Below are 13,701 nucleotides of genomic sequence, written 5' to 3' on the forward strand. Positions count from 1 at the left end.
ATGTTGCATAGTGTAAAACTGAGAGGAACATCGGTTTTCCCATCCTTTACAACTTGAAAATGTTTACTACTGAGTGCTCCTGCCCTACAGGCTTCTGTTATTGCTCACATTACCTAGATATAACTAGAGGTTATAAATAACCAGCTATTCTGCATCATGACTAACTGGTATCAATTCAATAGCATATTGTTAATGCATATCCCAAATGGCAGGGTTGTTTGATACAAAACTTATTATCTTGTTCCTTTGAGAGCCAGAAAAACCCAAGACCACGTTTGTTCCAGACGACATCACAAGTGTTCAAATGTGTTTAGAGTGTAGAAGAGCAGTGCTGAGGGGCAGTGACATCACTGCAGAGGAGAAGGACTTCAGGTAGGAAAACGCACCCATTATTAATGTCAGTTGTTTTGACGAAACACAATCAGTTGAAGAAAAAAAAGTGAAAGGCATATTCAAATACAATTTGGATTTAAGATAGCAGAATGAGCCGACATTTGCACACTTTGCATGAAGACGCCCCAATCTCCATGCATGTCACTCCCACTGTACCGTGCTTTTCTCACTCAGAGACCAGTCTGTCAGGTTGGATTCCAGAGTGTCATGAGATGCAGCAGAGCAGCTGACGGCGACACGTGGCACTGTTCTGCTACCGTCCCTGCCCCTTGGCCAGTTTACCACGGACTTGCCTCCTCTCCTGTTGCCGCCGCTCTCTGGGCTGCCTGTGCTTCAGCTGCCTCGCCACCTGGTAGCGCTGCAGGAAAAGGTTGCGGGCGTACTCGTAGAACTCCATGTCATACCGGTTCAGTTGGCGTATTTTGTGTTGTATGTCAAGAGGCACGTCGACGCTGGAGGCGTTGGTGTCGTTCAGCTGCGTGAAAGGGTCGATGAACTCCAGGTTGAAGGTTCGCTCGAACAGGTACTGGGTCTGGTGCTGATACTCCGTCAGTCCAAAGAAGGCCATGCTCCTCAGGTTGCGCTTTGCGCTCTCCAGGATGACGGCCCAGCGGTCCTCCTCGCTCATGGTGGAGACGTTGTAGCATCCCACCAGGCTGAGGTCAGCCAGCATGCGAGTCTGCCGGTTGTTTGCCAAGTTGTACGGGCAGTCCATGAACTCCTTCAAGGAGCAGCCTGTCCAGTCGTCGCCGGAATAACAGCTCGGCAATTCCAACAGTGTCGGCGAGCGTCCATTGCACATGTGTAGCGAGCCGCTCCAGGTAGCGCTACGCTGCACGTGTTTCCACTCACTTATGTAGCGTAAAACTGGATCCCTTAAAATGGTGATGTAAAAATAGTTCCTATGGAGACGGGAAAAACAAGAGTCATTGGGTTTTACAGCAACAATTTCAAAAACACAACATTAACTATCGGGAGCAGAAGTTACCAGTCTGCAACATGAGACATCTTTGATTGGACGACGGCTCATCACTCGGTTTTTCAAACATGAACATTACCGGCGGTGACCCAAACGTGGCCAAGAATATCTTAACTCAGGTGATACATACGAGGGGACACTGTCTCAGTCATCCTGAGAGCCAAAACTGGGCAGTTGCATGTGTGACGCCTATCTAAAGTTGAAGTCAATAACCTTTTTGTTAAATATCAACGTGTGTGCATGAAACATGATGTCAAGATAGTTAAAAGGTTTCAATCTGAAAAAAAAAAAAAAATCAATCCTGAAATTACAGAACTTTCAGGTCACTCATATGTGTTTTATACATTTAATAGTAGTATATAGAACAAGTTTTGTGTTGTTCAAATTGAATATTATTATTGTGACGTCATATGACGCTCTTTCCTCATCTCCATAACAAACAATGTAACAATCATGTTGTTGTTGGGTTTGTTTTTCAATTTGTAGTGTAGTGATTTGGTTTACACTTCATTGCCACCATTTTTTTTCAGGGTGTGGCTTCTCTCAACAATGCACCTCTCTCTCTATAAAGCGGGCATCAGATGAAGACTCGCCGTTGGACCGTAAAACTACCAACATACCAGACCCAACCTGCTGCACCAAGCCTGTGACTCTGTTCTTGGCCCACTCCCAATGGCTTCAGCACAACGCCACCTCCCATGTCCTCCAGCGCCAGCCACGCCATTCCGCATTTGCCGCTTTATTCCAGCCAGTGTCCCGCTGGGTCCTTATAGTTTGGTTGGGGTACAGTACCTATGTAGTCTTTAGTTCTTTCTCGTTAGAGTTTTGCTTTCCTTGGTATTTTGGTTTTGAGTTCTTTGCCTCGTTACTTAATAAAGTGTGATGAGAGTACTCCTGATTGCTGTGTTTCTGTCCGCACCTGAGTCTCTGAGAGTGAACCGTCACACATAAAACTGATCTTTGCATAAATAAACCTCCATATTAGTCCAAAATACAAGGATGGGAAATTTAACAGATAGAGTAGACAATCCACTGAGTGTCAGAGGTGTTTCATGCAAAAACAACAACAACAACAACAAAACGATAATAAACAGTCTAAAGAGATGGCTATACCTGGGGAGGTTACTGGTGCCTTCTTGGGAGTCCATATATGACGGGACGCAGCTGGTCAGCTCCGTCCAGTCCGCATGCAGTCCGCATCTCCAGCCGGTGGAGAGTCGAGAGAACAGCCAGATCTCAGTTTTACCTGGCCGGAAGCAGGTACACCTTTTATGACCCTTGTGACACACGCAGGGTCTCTCCAGGTCCATGTTTCGCACCAGGTGTCGACCGAACGTGGTGCCGCCGGTCTTCTGGATGTGCAGGAAAACGATCACGTCGTCCCCCTTGATGTTGAAATCGACGAGTCGACTCAGGTCTTCCTGGGAAAAGTTGTAACGGGGGACAAAGCGGGCCAGAGTGCCGTCTTCTGTGACGTACGGATCTCTGGCAGAGCCAGAACCGGATTTGAAGCCGCCCAGGTTAAACCACGAACCCACCTGGAGACGCGCGTGACAGTTGGAGTCGGTCGGACACGCGTACTGAATCATAACAACGCCTAAGAGCAGCAGCAGGAGCAGGACGACCGGGAGTCGGTGGTGACTGCTTCTGCAGCATTTCCTAACCATCTTCATCTATCTATCTATCTATCTATCTATCTATCTATCTATCTATCTATCTATCTATCTATCTATCTATCTATCTATCTATCTATCTATCTATCTATCTATCTATCTATCTATCTATCTATCTATCTATCTATCTATCTATCTATCTATCTATCTATACATGTATGTGTGCATCTATGCACACAGCTCGTAACAACACTCAGTTAATCCACCAAGAGGAATTCTATAGTCCCCGAGCACAGCCTCCCTGTGAGCATGGATCCAGTTTTGCCACATATTCTCTTCTTTCTTTTTTTTTTTTACAGGTTTTCTCACATCACTATTGCATAAAATCAGCAAGATAAATTTTTCTTCTAAAGAGTGACTGACAACTTTACAAACCAAAAGAGTTTAGGCTGAAGTCACTGTAAACACTTATTTTAACTATTAACAAATCAAAATTCAAGCTGTAGCAAGGCTGCAAGACATCAGACTCTGAACTGAGCTTCATATATAAAGTGAAAAACAAAATACATTTCATTTATGCAAGTATTATAAATACACATTATAGACATATCATATTATAGCTCTACAAGTATATATACAGTTTATGAAACACCGACAATTACACTTAACCAGACCACCACCAGGACAATACTCTCCAACTTCGAATTTAGTGATTTACCTTAACTTTCTACGGGGAATGATATTGTTCCTGTGGGAACAGTTAACCAAATAATATACTTAAAACAGATCAATACATCAACCAGGAAATAAATCAACAAATAAAATAAACTGGTCTGGCTGCTTTACACCTGTTACGTTGAAGCTAAACTAATGTAAGGGACAGAATCACTCCCTTTGAATTAAATGATGATTAATAAATCTATAGATGCAAACTCATGGTTTTATGTGAAGAGACCTTTGCAGAACCAGGAGCTGATGGCTTTCTGCTATTCCGGTTGGGGTGAAGGGATAGAGGAGAGATAAGGATGGGACAGACAGACAAGACTCATAAGAGGGAGAGAGGGAGAGAGAGAGAGAGAGAGAGAGAGAGAGAGAGAGAGAGCGCAGCTTTCTTTTCCCTTCCTTTTTCTTTTGATGTTCAATAATTTACAATTTTCATAAATCTATCTTCTTTCAGATGTGTAAATTGAGATATGTGGCCAGTCTATAAAAGGAATTTATATATATGCACTTGCTTAAATAACCTCAATGAACTGAGCCGTCATCGTCAGACTCTCTTTTAACATTTTGTCCTTTTTGTTTTGCTTAAGGGAATAATGACAGTAACAGTGGTTGAAGGAATGAAGGAATAGACAGTGGAGAGAAGCAGAAAGCCAAAAGTGTAATTGAGAAACCAGCATAGCAGCATAACATTCAAGGTTTGTAACCTGTAATTTTACTCATTAAAACAAACCTGTCTCTGCTGGGCGCTTTGAAATGTTTGTTGTTCATTTTTTTATTGAGTCATTAAATTGTGTATAATTTTCAAAGAAAGGAATGATTAGAATTGGATAAAACAATGGAAAATAAAGTTAAAAAAAATGTAAAAAGCCAATTTCAATATAGTTCACATAGGACTCGTTTGAAAAGGGATAGGAAGAAACCTGGTCTTGTCAAGTCCTACCCCTATTCTTCACCAATGACAAATGAAAAATCCAATAAAATAACTAAACAGTCAATAGAAATATTTTAAAATAAAACAACCCCCCCCCCCCACAAAAAAATACTCGAATCGAGCTATTTGTGAAAACAGAATATATCAAAAACACAATAAAAGAACAAAATGACAAGCGCCATTAACATCAGTGAGATTTACAGTCTCCTTCATTTTTATATTTATCAAAGATATATCTTTTGTAAAAAATAATTTACAATTGCGTTCTATTCATACTTTTCTTAATCTTTATCAAGACCATTCCACAAAACCAACTCACAAATGGAAATATACTGACTTTTTTTTTAATTGGTCCAAGCATAATTCTGTTTCACATTTAGTTTCCCTCTAAAGTTATAATCCCCTCCCCCACTCTGTCTTTCAACTGTTTTTGTATGTTTACAGGTAGCAGTTTATTTATTACTTTATACATTATTTGTGCCGTCTTAAATTCAACCAGATCCCCACATGTTAAGGTGTTATAATTTTAAAAGCAGTAGATTGTGTTGATGATATCCTACATTATTTACTATACAAATGGCTCTTTTTTGTATTGTGCTTAGTGAATGTAAAGTGGTCTTATAGGTATTGCCCCATACCTCCACACAGTAATTTAAATATGGTAACACCAGTGTGCGACACAGAAAATACAGCGCTCTCTCTTTGCTCCGTGTTACTTTTGCAGACATGAAGGAAAAAAAAAACAACATTGTGGACATTTGATCTTTTCAGCTGAATTTGCTATATTTTTATATTTAAGCCACAGCTTGTGGCTTCCGTTTATTTTTGACAAACTGTTCTCGTGACAAACGTACACTGTGGTATGCACACACTCACTTGCTATGTTAGAAAGCCTACAGTCAGCGACACGCAGCCTTAGGGAAGACTTGCTCATTGAGATGCAGCACAATCTGTACAGACTTCACAGGAGTGGCATCGAGGTACAGTACAGTTCTGCTGGGTGCCGGGTCTCACAGGGGTGGAGGGCAATGAGGTGGCAGACAACCAAGCAGAAAAGGCTCTGGATGAGAATATATCAGTCACAACAGTGTTTTTATACCACTGTGCCGCGGCACACTGGTGTTCCGCGAGATATAGTCAGGTGTGCCGTGTGTTGCAATCCCCCCCTGGTGGTCAAGGTGGGAAGAGCCTAGTGTGATGTGACGTGTGAGTGCGGTGTATTGTGGGTGGTCTGCAGGAGGTAAACAGAGAGCAGCGTGGTTGTGCCGGGAGAGAGAAAGTCAATACTTGTTAGTTAATATTATAGTATTATACCGTGTTGAGACGGGAATAAAAGCTGAGTTCGTCTATTGAGTCGCCGCCTCGCTGACTGGTTCTTCAGCGTGTTGACCCGGACCACTGGACGAAGGTTACCACTACGAGCCGAGGAATATTGGCGCGCTCCCAACTACGGTTCGGAGCGGGAAGCCAGAAAGGTAACACTGGGGGCTCGTCGGGATCTAAACAAAGACTGAAGCAAGAATAAAAGCGGGGAAGAGTTACTTCAGACGGCCATTAGCAGGCGGCCGGTGCTTGGAGCCAGAGTTTGAGCTATCGCTATTGCTAGCACTCGGATGAAGAAGACTGTTGTGATGGAAACCCCAAACGTGAGTAAGAACCCATTCCTGATGGAAGCAAGAGACACTAATATGGACTCAGTTAACTGCATGAGTGGCCGTTATAGCCGCGGCACTAACCCTTTCACCACTAGCATGGAGCTAACGCTGGGCGGAGACGTAGCGGTAATGCATGGCCGGATGCCGGAGTTTGACCCAGTTTTTCCCCCCACGCCACCGCCATCAGGGCTTACTAACCCATTCCTAACGCCCGTGGAACCACGATGTAATGCTGAGGGTGAGCAGCTGCATTCCCCTCGGCAAATCTGACTGTTTAAACAGTGCAGCAGCTCGTCCAGACGCAGCTTCACTTTATGGGCTACCAAATTGCCATGGTCAACCGTTTGCCCTGCATGCCGCTAACCAGCTTGCTAATACGTCTACCCCTGCACGCTGTTCAGCCCAGAACCCTTTTGCCCCGTCCCAATCATTACATCCCTCGTTCATGGCCTCACCGTTTACACCCCGCATGCCCCCAACCGTGGAATGTTGTGGAGATATAAATTATAATGATAATGATTATGCACCACGTTGTGACCCTTCTCAATGCAGCCAGTCGGCAGCGAGGAGGCCCAAGTCGGCACCACATGTCCGGTCGTCCCTCTCAACTCCACGTGTTGAATTAATCGATGCTAGTGATGACGAATATTATGACTCCAGAGAGAGAATCCCAATTTTAAAGCCCGGTCATTTTGATGGGACTGGCTCCTGGAGGGACTTTATTCATCGGTTTGAAAGCTGTGCAAAAGCAAATTATTGGTCAGAGGCAACAATGGCGGTGCAGTTAAGGTTCAGCCTGACTGGTGCAGCTGGAGCTATCATCCATAAAAACCCAAGATCTGACCGTTGGAGTTACCAAAGGATTGTGGCTGAAATAGGGAGTGCCTATGGGCCGCGCTCTGAGCATGCGGCTGCCATCAGCCTTGAACTGAGACAGAGGGTAAGGGGGCAGAATGAGGCCTTGCACCTTTTAAGGGATGATATCTACGAGAAGGTTTCCATTGTTTACGCAGATCGTACAGAGCTGGAGCAGGATGCCATCAGTGTTGAAATCTTCACAAATGCCCTCGCTGATGCGGAGGTGGTGCAAAAACTACTGGAGCAACAGCCACGTACCCTGGCGAAAGCATATGACATCGCGCACAGCTATGAGGCCACCAGGAGGGCCGCTAGGATGGTTACACATTTTATGCAGCCTCGCCAACAGGGTTTTACCCATCAGAGGGCTAGGGCTGCCACAGTACGTGAGAACAGCAGCATACCATCTTGTGGAGAGCCGGTGGAGGTAGCTGTTTGGGCCATCGACTCGCCAGAGAGGACGCCAAGATATAACCAGCCGTGGCGCCAGAAGAAAGATGGCAATGTAAAAATGCGTATGGAAGATATCCAATGCCACAACTGTTCAGGTCTAGGGCATATGCAGAGAAACTGCCCTTTTCCCCGCCATCCCAGGCAGCAAGCTCGGACCGTAAATAAACATCCGGCCACCGATGCGGGTACTGTAGTCACCTGTACGGTGAACCAAGAGGATGATATGAATGTTAAAATATCAGTATTTGGACAGGAAATGTGTGCCCTGCTTGACTCCGGTGCTCGAAGGAATGTATTACCCCTCCATCTTTTTAACGCCATTCCCACAGAGTTCAGACCCCCGGTGGAACCATCTGTTGCACAGGTCCTGCAGGGCCTTGGGCCTGGTGGTTTGGCGGTACTGGGGGAAGTTCATCTACCAGTCCAAGTAGGGAGCCGAACTCCAACTGTGAATTTCATCATGGCAGACATAGCAGCAAGCACAGAGGTTATCCTGGGGCATCCTTTCTTACGGCAGACAAATGCCCATCTGGACTATGGTCAGCATGAAATCACACTCCTCGGAGAAAAGATACCTCGGTTTAACCCAAGTGGTCAGCCTCAGGTGCACATCGTTAGGGTGGCCCGCACTACTGTGTTGGAGTCGGGATGTGAATATGTAGTTCCAGGCACCGCCCGCCTTCGCCGTGCTGCTGACGGAGACCTCATGCTGACACCGACCAGAGGTTTCATCGAAAGGCACCATGTCCTTGTGGCTCACATCATCGTACAGGCGCAGCGGTCCACAAACATCCCCATCAGAGTCTTCAACCCTGGTACTTTACCTGTTACTTTGAAGAGGGGCGCCGTCGCAGGGATCCTGCAGCCAGCTACGGTATTGGAAAAAGTGGAGTCCCAACCACCAATGGCCCAATTGGGCCCCGAACCTATTGACTCTGTTTCTGTTTCTGTACCCAACCATCTGCAGGTGCTGTATAACGAGAGCTGTGCTAATCTGCACCAGGATGACCACGAAATGTTGGCCCGCCTGCTACGTACATACGGTGACGTCTTCTCCACTGGGCCTACGGACCTGGGCTGGACTGGCCTCGTGCAGCACGACATCCTCACAACCCCTGGTCCGCCTGTGAAACAACAACCACGCAGGATGGCTAGAGACAAGCAGGCTGCAGCAGACCAACAGCTGCAGCAGAGCCTGGACGCTGGTGTGGCCCAACCCAGTAACAGCAGCTGGGCTGCACCAATCGTTATGGTGAGGAAGAAAGACCAGACATCACGGCTATGTGTCGACTACAGGCCCTTAAATGAAAGAACAATAAAGGATGCTTATCCGCTGCCCCGCATCCAGGACACCTTGGATACACTGTCTGCTGCCAGGTATTTCAGCACGCTGGATTTAACATCCGGGTACTGGCAGGTGGAGATGACGCCGAGAGCCCGAAAAGCAGCTGCTTTTTGTACCCGCAAGGGCCTGTTCGAATGGAATGTGATGCCTTTTGGACTGTGTAATGCGCCAGCCACATTCCAGAGGCTCATGGACCGCGTCCTGGCTGGGCTACAGTGGGAAACCTGTCTGGTGTACCTTGATGACATCATTGTCCTGGGGCGAGATGGCACTGAAATGGTGGAGCGGCTCAGTCAGGTATTTAATAGGCTACGCTCGGCCAATTTGAAACTTAAACCTTCCAAATGTTGCCTGTTCCGAGAGCGAGTTTCCTACCTGGGGCATGTCGTGTCCGCCGAAGGTGTCGCCACTGACCCCCAGAAGATCCAACAAGTGACAGAGTGGCCCACACCGCGGAACGTCTCTGAAGTACGTCAATTCGTCGGCCTGGCTTCGTACTATCGACGTTTTGTTCGAGATTTCGCCGCAGTTGCTAAGCCACTGCACAAACTCACCAAGAAGTACGCACGTTTTAACTGGACAAATGAATGCCAGCGGGCGTTCGAACAACTGAAAGATCGGCTGACGTCAGCTCCCGTGCTGGGTTATCCGCTCGACAGTGGTGAGTTGCTTCTTGACACGGATGCCAGTGATTATGGTATCGGAGCAGTCCTCTCCCAAGTACAGGAAGGTGAGGAGAGGGTGTTGGCTTATGGGAGCAGAAGGATGTCAACCACGGAGCAAAACTACTGCACCACCCGACGAGAATTGCTGGCAGCCGTTGAGTTCACTTCTCACTTCCGACAGTATCTGCTAGGGAGATCATTTGTCATAAGGACTGACCATAGCAGCCTGCGCTGGTTGACTCGGTTGCGGGAGCCCCAGGGCCAGCTCGCTCGTTGGCTCGAGAAACTGGCAGAGTACGATTTTCAAGTGATTCATCGTCCAGGGGGACACCATCAGAACGCCGACGCACTTTCCAGGAGGCCCTGTCCAACGCTCTGCCCCTGCAAAATGCCAGAGCCTAACCTCAGTAACCAGTTTCAGGATAAAGGGATCCAGTGTAACATGGCTGGAAATCAGGTTGGAGAGGATGTGGGAAAAGGTCCTGTAGGGCAACCTCTAGTGGGGGTAGTAGTGCCCGATGAAAGCGTTGTCGAGCCTAAGTTTTCTCCAGTGGGGGTAGTGGACACATGTAGTAATGACAAAGCTGATTATCTGTCTTGTCCAAGTATCTACAGGGTGAGTGAGCCGGCCCAAACTAACTTGTTTGGCGGCTGGACCCAGGAGCAATTAATCAGTGCCCAAGAAGCGGATCAGGATATAGCACCAGTGAAGAAGTGGATGGATGAGGGCGGTTGCAGGCCACCCTGGGCTGATGTAGCACCGTACAGCCCTGCCACAAAAGCCTATTGGTCACAGTGGAAGAGGTTGTACCTGAGAGATGGAGTTTTGCTCAGGAAGTTTTATTGCACAGATGGGAAGGTGTTCTATCCCCAGATCCTGCTGCCTCAAATGTATCGTGCTTCAGTTACGGAGCAACTGCATGATGGTCCAGTCGGTGGCCACTTTGGAGGAGAAAGAACCCTTGCACGTCTGAAAGCGAGGTACTACTGGTACAACATGAGGGACGATGTAACGCTGTGGTGCCGTACTTGCACCAGCTGTGCCGAAAAAGCCCGCCCGAAGAAAACACCTCAAGCTGCCATGGGCACCGTGCGAGTTGGTGCCCCCTTTGAACGGATTGCAGTCGATTTAATGGGACCGTTCAACGAAACCGAACGTCGCAACCGCTATATTATAGTGGTACAGGACTACTTTAGCAAATGGGTGGAGGCTTACCCTGTCCCCGATGAAAAAGCAATAACAGTAGCTGAAAAGATTGTTGCCGAGTGGGTGTGTCGTTACGGGGCGCCACGGTGCCTTCACAGCGACCAGGGAACTAACTTCGAGTCAGCTGTGTTCCAAGGAATGTGTGAGCTGCTGGGAATCGATAAGACACGTACCACGCCATTTCGTCCACAGTCAGACGGCCAAGTGGAACGTTTCAACGCCACCTTACAGAAAATCATAGCCACCACTGCAGAACGATGTCACTGGGACTGGGACATTATGACTCCATATGCGCTCATGGCTTACCGTGCCACCAAACACAGCTCCACGGGACTGACGCCTAATATGATGCTGTTCGGACGGGAAGTCACAGAGCCGGTGGATCTGGTTACCGGGTTGCCGCCTGGCGGAGACAATGCTCCTACTCCTCCATCTTATGTTGTGCTGCTTAGGGAACGGCTGGCCGTATCTCATCAGTTGGCGCGTATGGCGCTTGGGAAATCTATTGAACGCGCTAAACGCCAGTATGACAAAAATGTTTGCAGAGCCCAGTACCAGGTTGGGGATGCCGTGTGGTTCCTGGTCAAGGGCACAAAAAGAGTGAAAAATAAAGTGCGCAAGTTCCTGCCTTCCTATGAGGGTCCGTACTTCGTCGTGGGTGTACTGGACGATTTGGTTTACCGGATTAAACGAGGTCCGAGAACAAAGATGAAAGTCGTTCATCATGATAAGCTTAAAGCTTATGACTCCAGGACAGCGTTGGACAATGGCTGGGTCTTTAAGGAGGTTGAAATGCAGGTACCCGTAGAGGCCCCAACCTCGGTGCCAGGCCTCGGCTCTTCAAACATGGACATCAGTTCCCTCGACATTTGGGACACAGCCCCAGAGACGGAGGACCCCACAGTGGAAGCCATCCAAGGTCTCTTTTCCTCATCACCATCGTCGACAACTTCACCAAGTAGTGGGCCGGTTTCTGGCCAGCCTGCTGAGTTTTCACTGGACCAGATAGGAATCCAAGCTGCTCATCCAGTTTTGAACTCCACTCCTTTGCGTCGACCCCGGAGGGTCCGCAGAGCCCCTGTCAGGTTTGGTGACTGGATTGATCACTGAGTACACGTGCCTGAGGTTGGGTGTAGGCGGATCGCTGCCCTCCTCAGAGAGAAAAAAAAAAAAGAGTTCCTGCATTGTGAAAACCAAAAGAGTTCCTGCATTGTAAAACCCAAAAGAGTTCCAGCATTGTAAAAAAAAAAAAAAAAAAAGTTCCTGCCTTTTGTAAACAGAAGAGTTCCAGAGTTGTATTATTACTAATGTATCTTGGCATTGTATGGTTGAATGCGTAGTTTCATGATAATGGCCTTGTAGTTTTGTTATAGCATCCGGACATGTTACTGCTAACTATGCTAGAGAGCAGGGGGTGAAAGAATTTATTTGTGTGATCACAGAATGGACCTGTTCGGGACTGCATAGTTTGATGGTGTAAGTGTTGTGTTGGGATGTGTGTTTATTTGTACTGGTGGGGGGGGGAATGTGCAATATGCCTAAATTGATGTTTTATGGTTGCTGCCCCCTTATTTTCACTTTTTGCTAAAGGACGTCAAAGACTTTGGAAACTGTGGGTGATGTGCATATCCTTCTTGTGTACTGTACCATGATGCTGGAGGAATGTTAATGTTTTAATCATCCTCCAGAGTGGGGGTAGTGTTGCAATTCCCCCCTGGTGGTCAAGGTGGGAAGAGCCTATTGTGATGTGACGTGTGAGTGCGGTGTATTGTGGGTGGTCTGCAGGAGGTAAACAGAGAGCAGCGTGGTTGTGCCGGGAGAGAGAAAGTCAATACTTGTTAGTTAATATTATAGTATTATACCGTGTTGAGACGGGAATAAAAGCTGAGTTCGTCTATTGAGTCGCCGCCTCGCTGACTGGTTCTTCAGCTTGTTGACCCGGACCACTGGACGAAGGTTACCACTACGAGCCGAGGAATATTGGCGCGCTCCCAACTACGGTTCGGAGCGGGAAGCCAGAAAGGTAACACGTGGGAAATTATCCAATTTCACATTTTTTTCTAAAAAACATTTGCTCTCACAGCCGTTGTCGGCTGTGGGAGCAGTGTGTTGCAGAGTGATCATGTATAAATACTCTTCGCCAATAGATGGCAGCACAGTACTTTGAGACAAGGCGTTAGGGTGTGCCGGTGAAATCAAAACTGAAAGACGTCAGTCTCGTTAATCACCACCACCTGCGGCTGCTACCATCTTGTATCAAAGTACTGTGTCAGTGACAGTGATGGAGACGTTTTTGAAAAGGGAGGATTCGAACTTCGAACTAGACATATTGGTGTTTGTCTGTCTTCTATTCCTGCCAGGATATCAGCTCTGCGTTTATCTAAATAGGCCTAGGTTTCACACTGAGTGAGTAAAAATTAAAAAAAGAACTTGGGAAATACTTTTTTTCTGTATTTATTTGATTCCTGTTGATAGATCTTTGATGAGAATGACTTTATATTGTTGTTATACACGGTGTCAAACATGCAACAGAAAGAACGAAGCTGGAAGGGGAAGTGAGAGCAACACAATAGCACTGGAGCCTAGATGGCATTACTGGAACAGAAGGGGGAAAAGAAAAAGTATGCAACGTCAGGAAGGCGTTGTTCAACTTTCTGAGAGAGACACATTTAATAGGCGGAATGTAAAGGTGAGTATGTGACGCTACACACTCGTGTGCAGTAGGTGGCGGTACGCACCTGAAAGTTGTTTGTAACCTGCCAATGAATGAAAAAAGAAGAAGAAGAAAAAAAAAAGAAAGAAGAAGAAGCAACCAGCAGGTGGCAGCAGAGAGAGGAGCGCTCAGTGCGGACGGACTGACTCCTCCCCCTCCTCCTCGT

At 47.0% G+C, this 13,701-nt stretch overlaps 1 protein-coding gene across 1 annotated transcript; it reads right to left on the minus strand.

Annotated features, from left to right (window-relative positions):
- Positions 1-646: 646 nt before the first annotated feature.
- LOC308134647 (heparan-sulfate 6-O-sulfotransferase 2-like) lies at positions 647-3,039 on the minus strand (the record flags this gene model as incomplete). Its single annotated transcript, XM_080502420.1, has 2 exons — positions 647-1,295; positions 2,486-3,039. The coding sequence occupies 2 exons, from the start codon at positions 3,037-3,039 to the stop codon at positions 647-649; spliced, it is 1,203 nt and encodes a 400-aa protein (XP_080358546.1).
- Positions 3,040-13,701: the final 10,662 nt, after the last annotated feature.

Source organism: Blennius ocellaris (assembly GCF_963422515.1).
Source record: "Blennius ocellaris genome assembly, chromosome: 9".
NCBI classification, from domain to species: Eukaryota; Metazoa; Chordata; class Actinopteri; order Blenniiformes; family Blenniidae; genus Blennius; species Blennius ocellaris.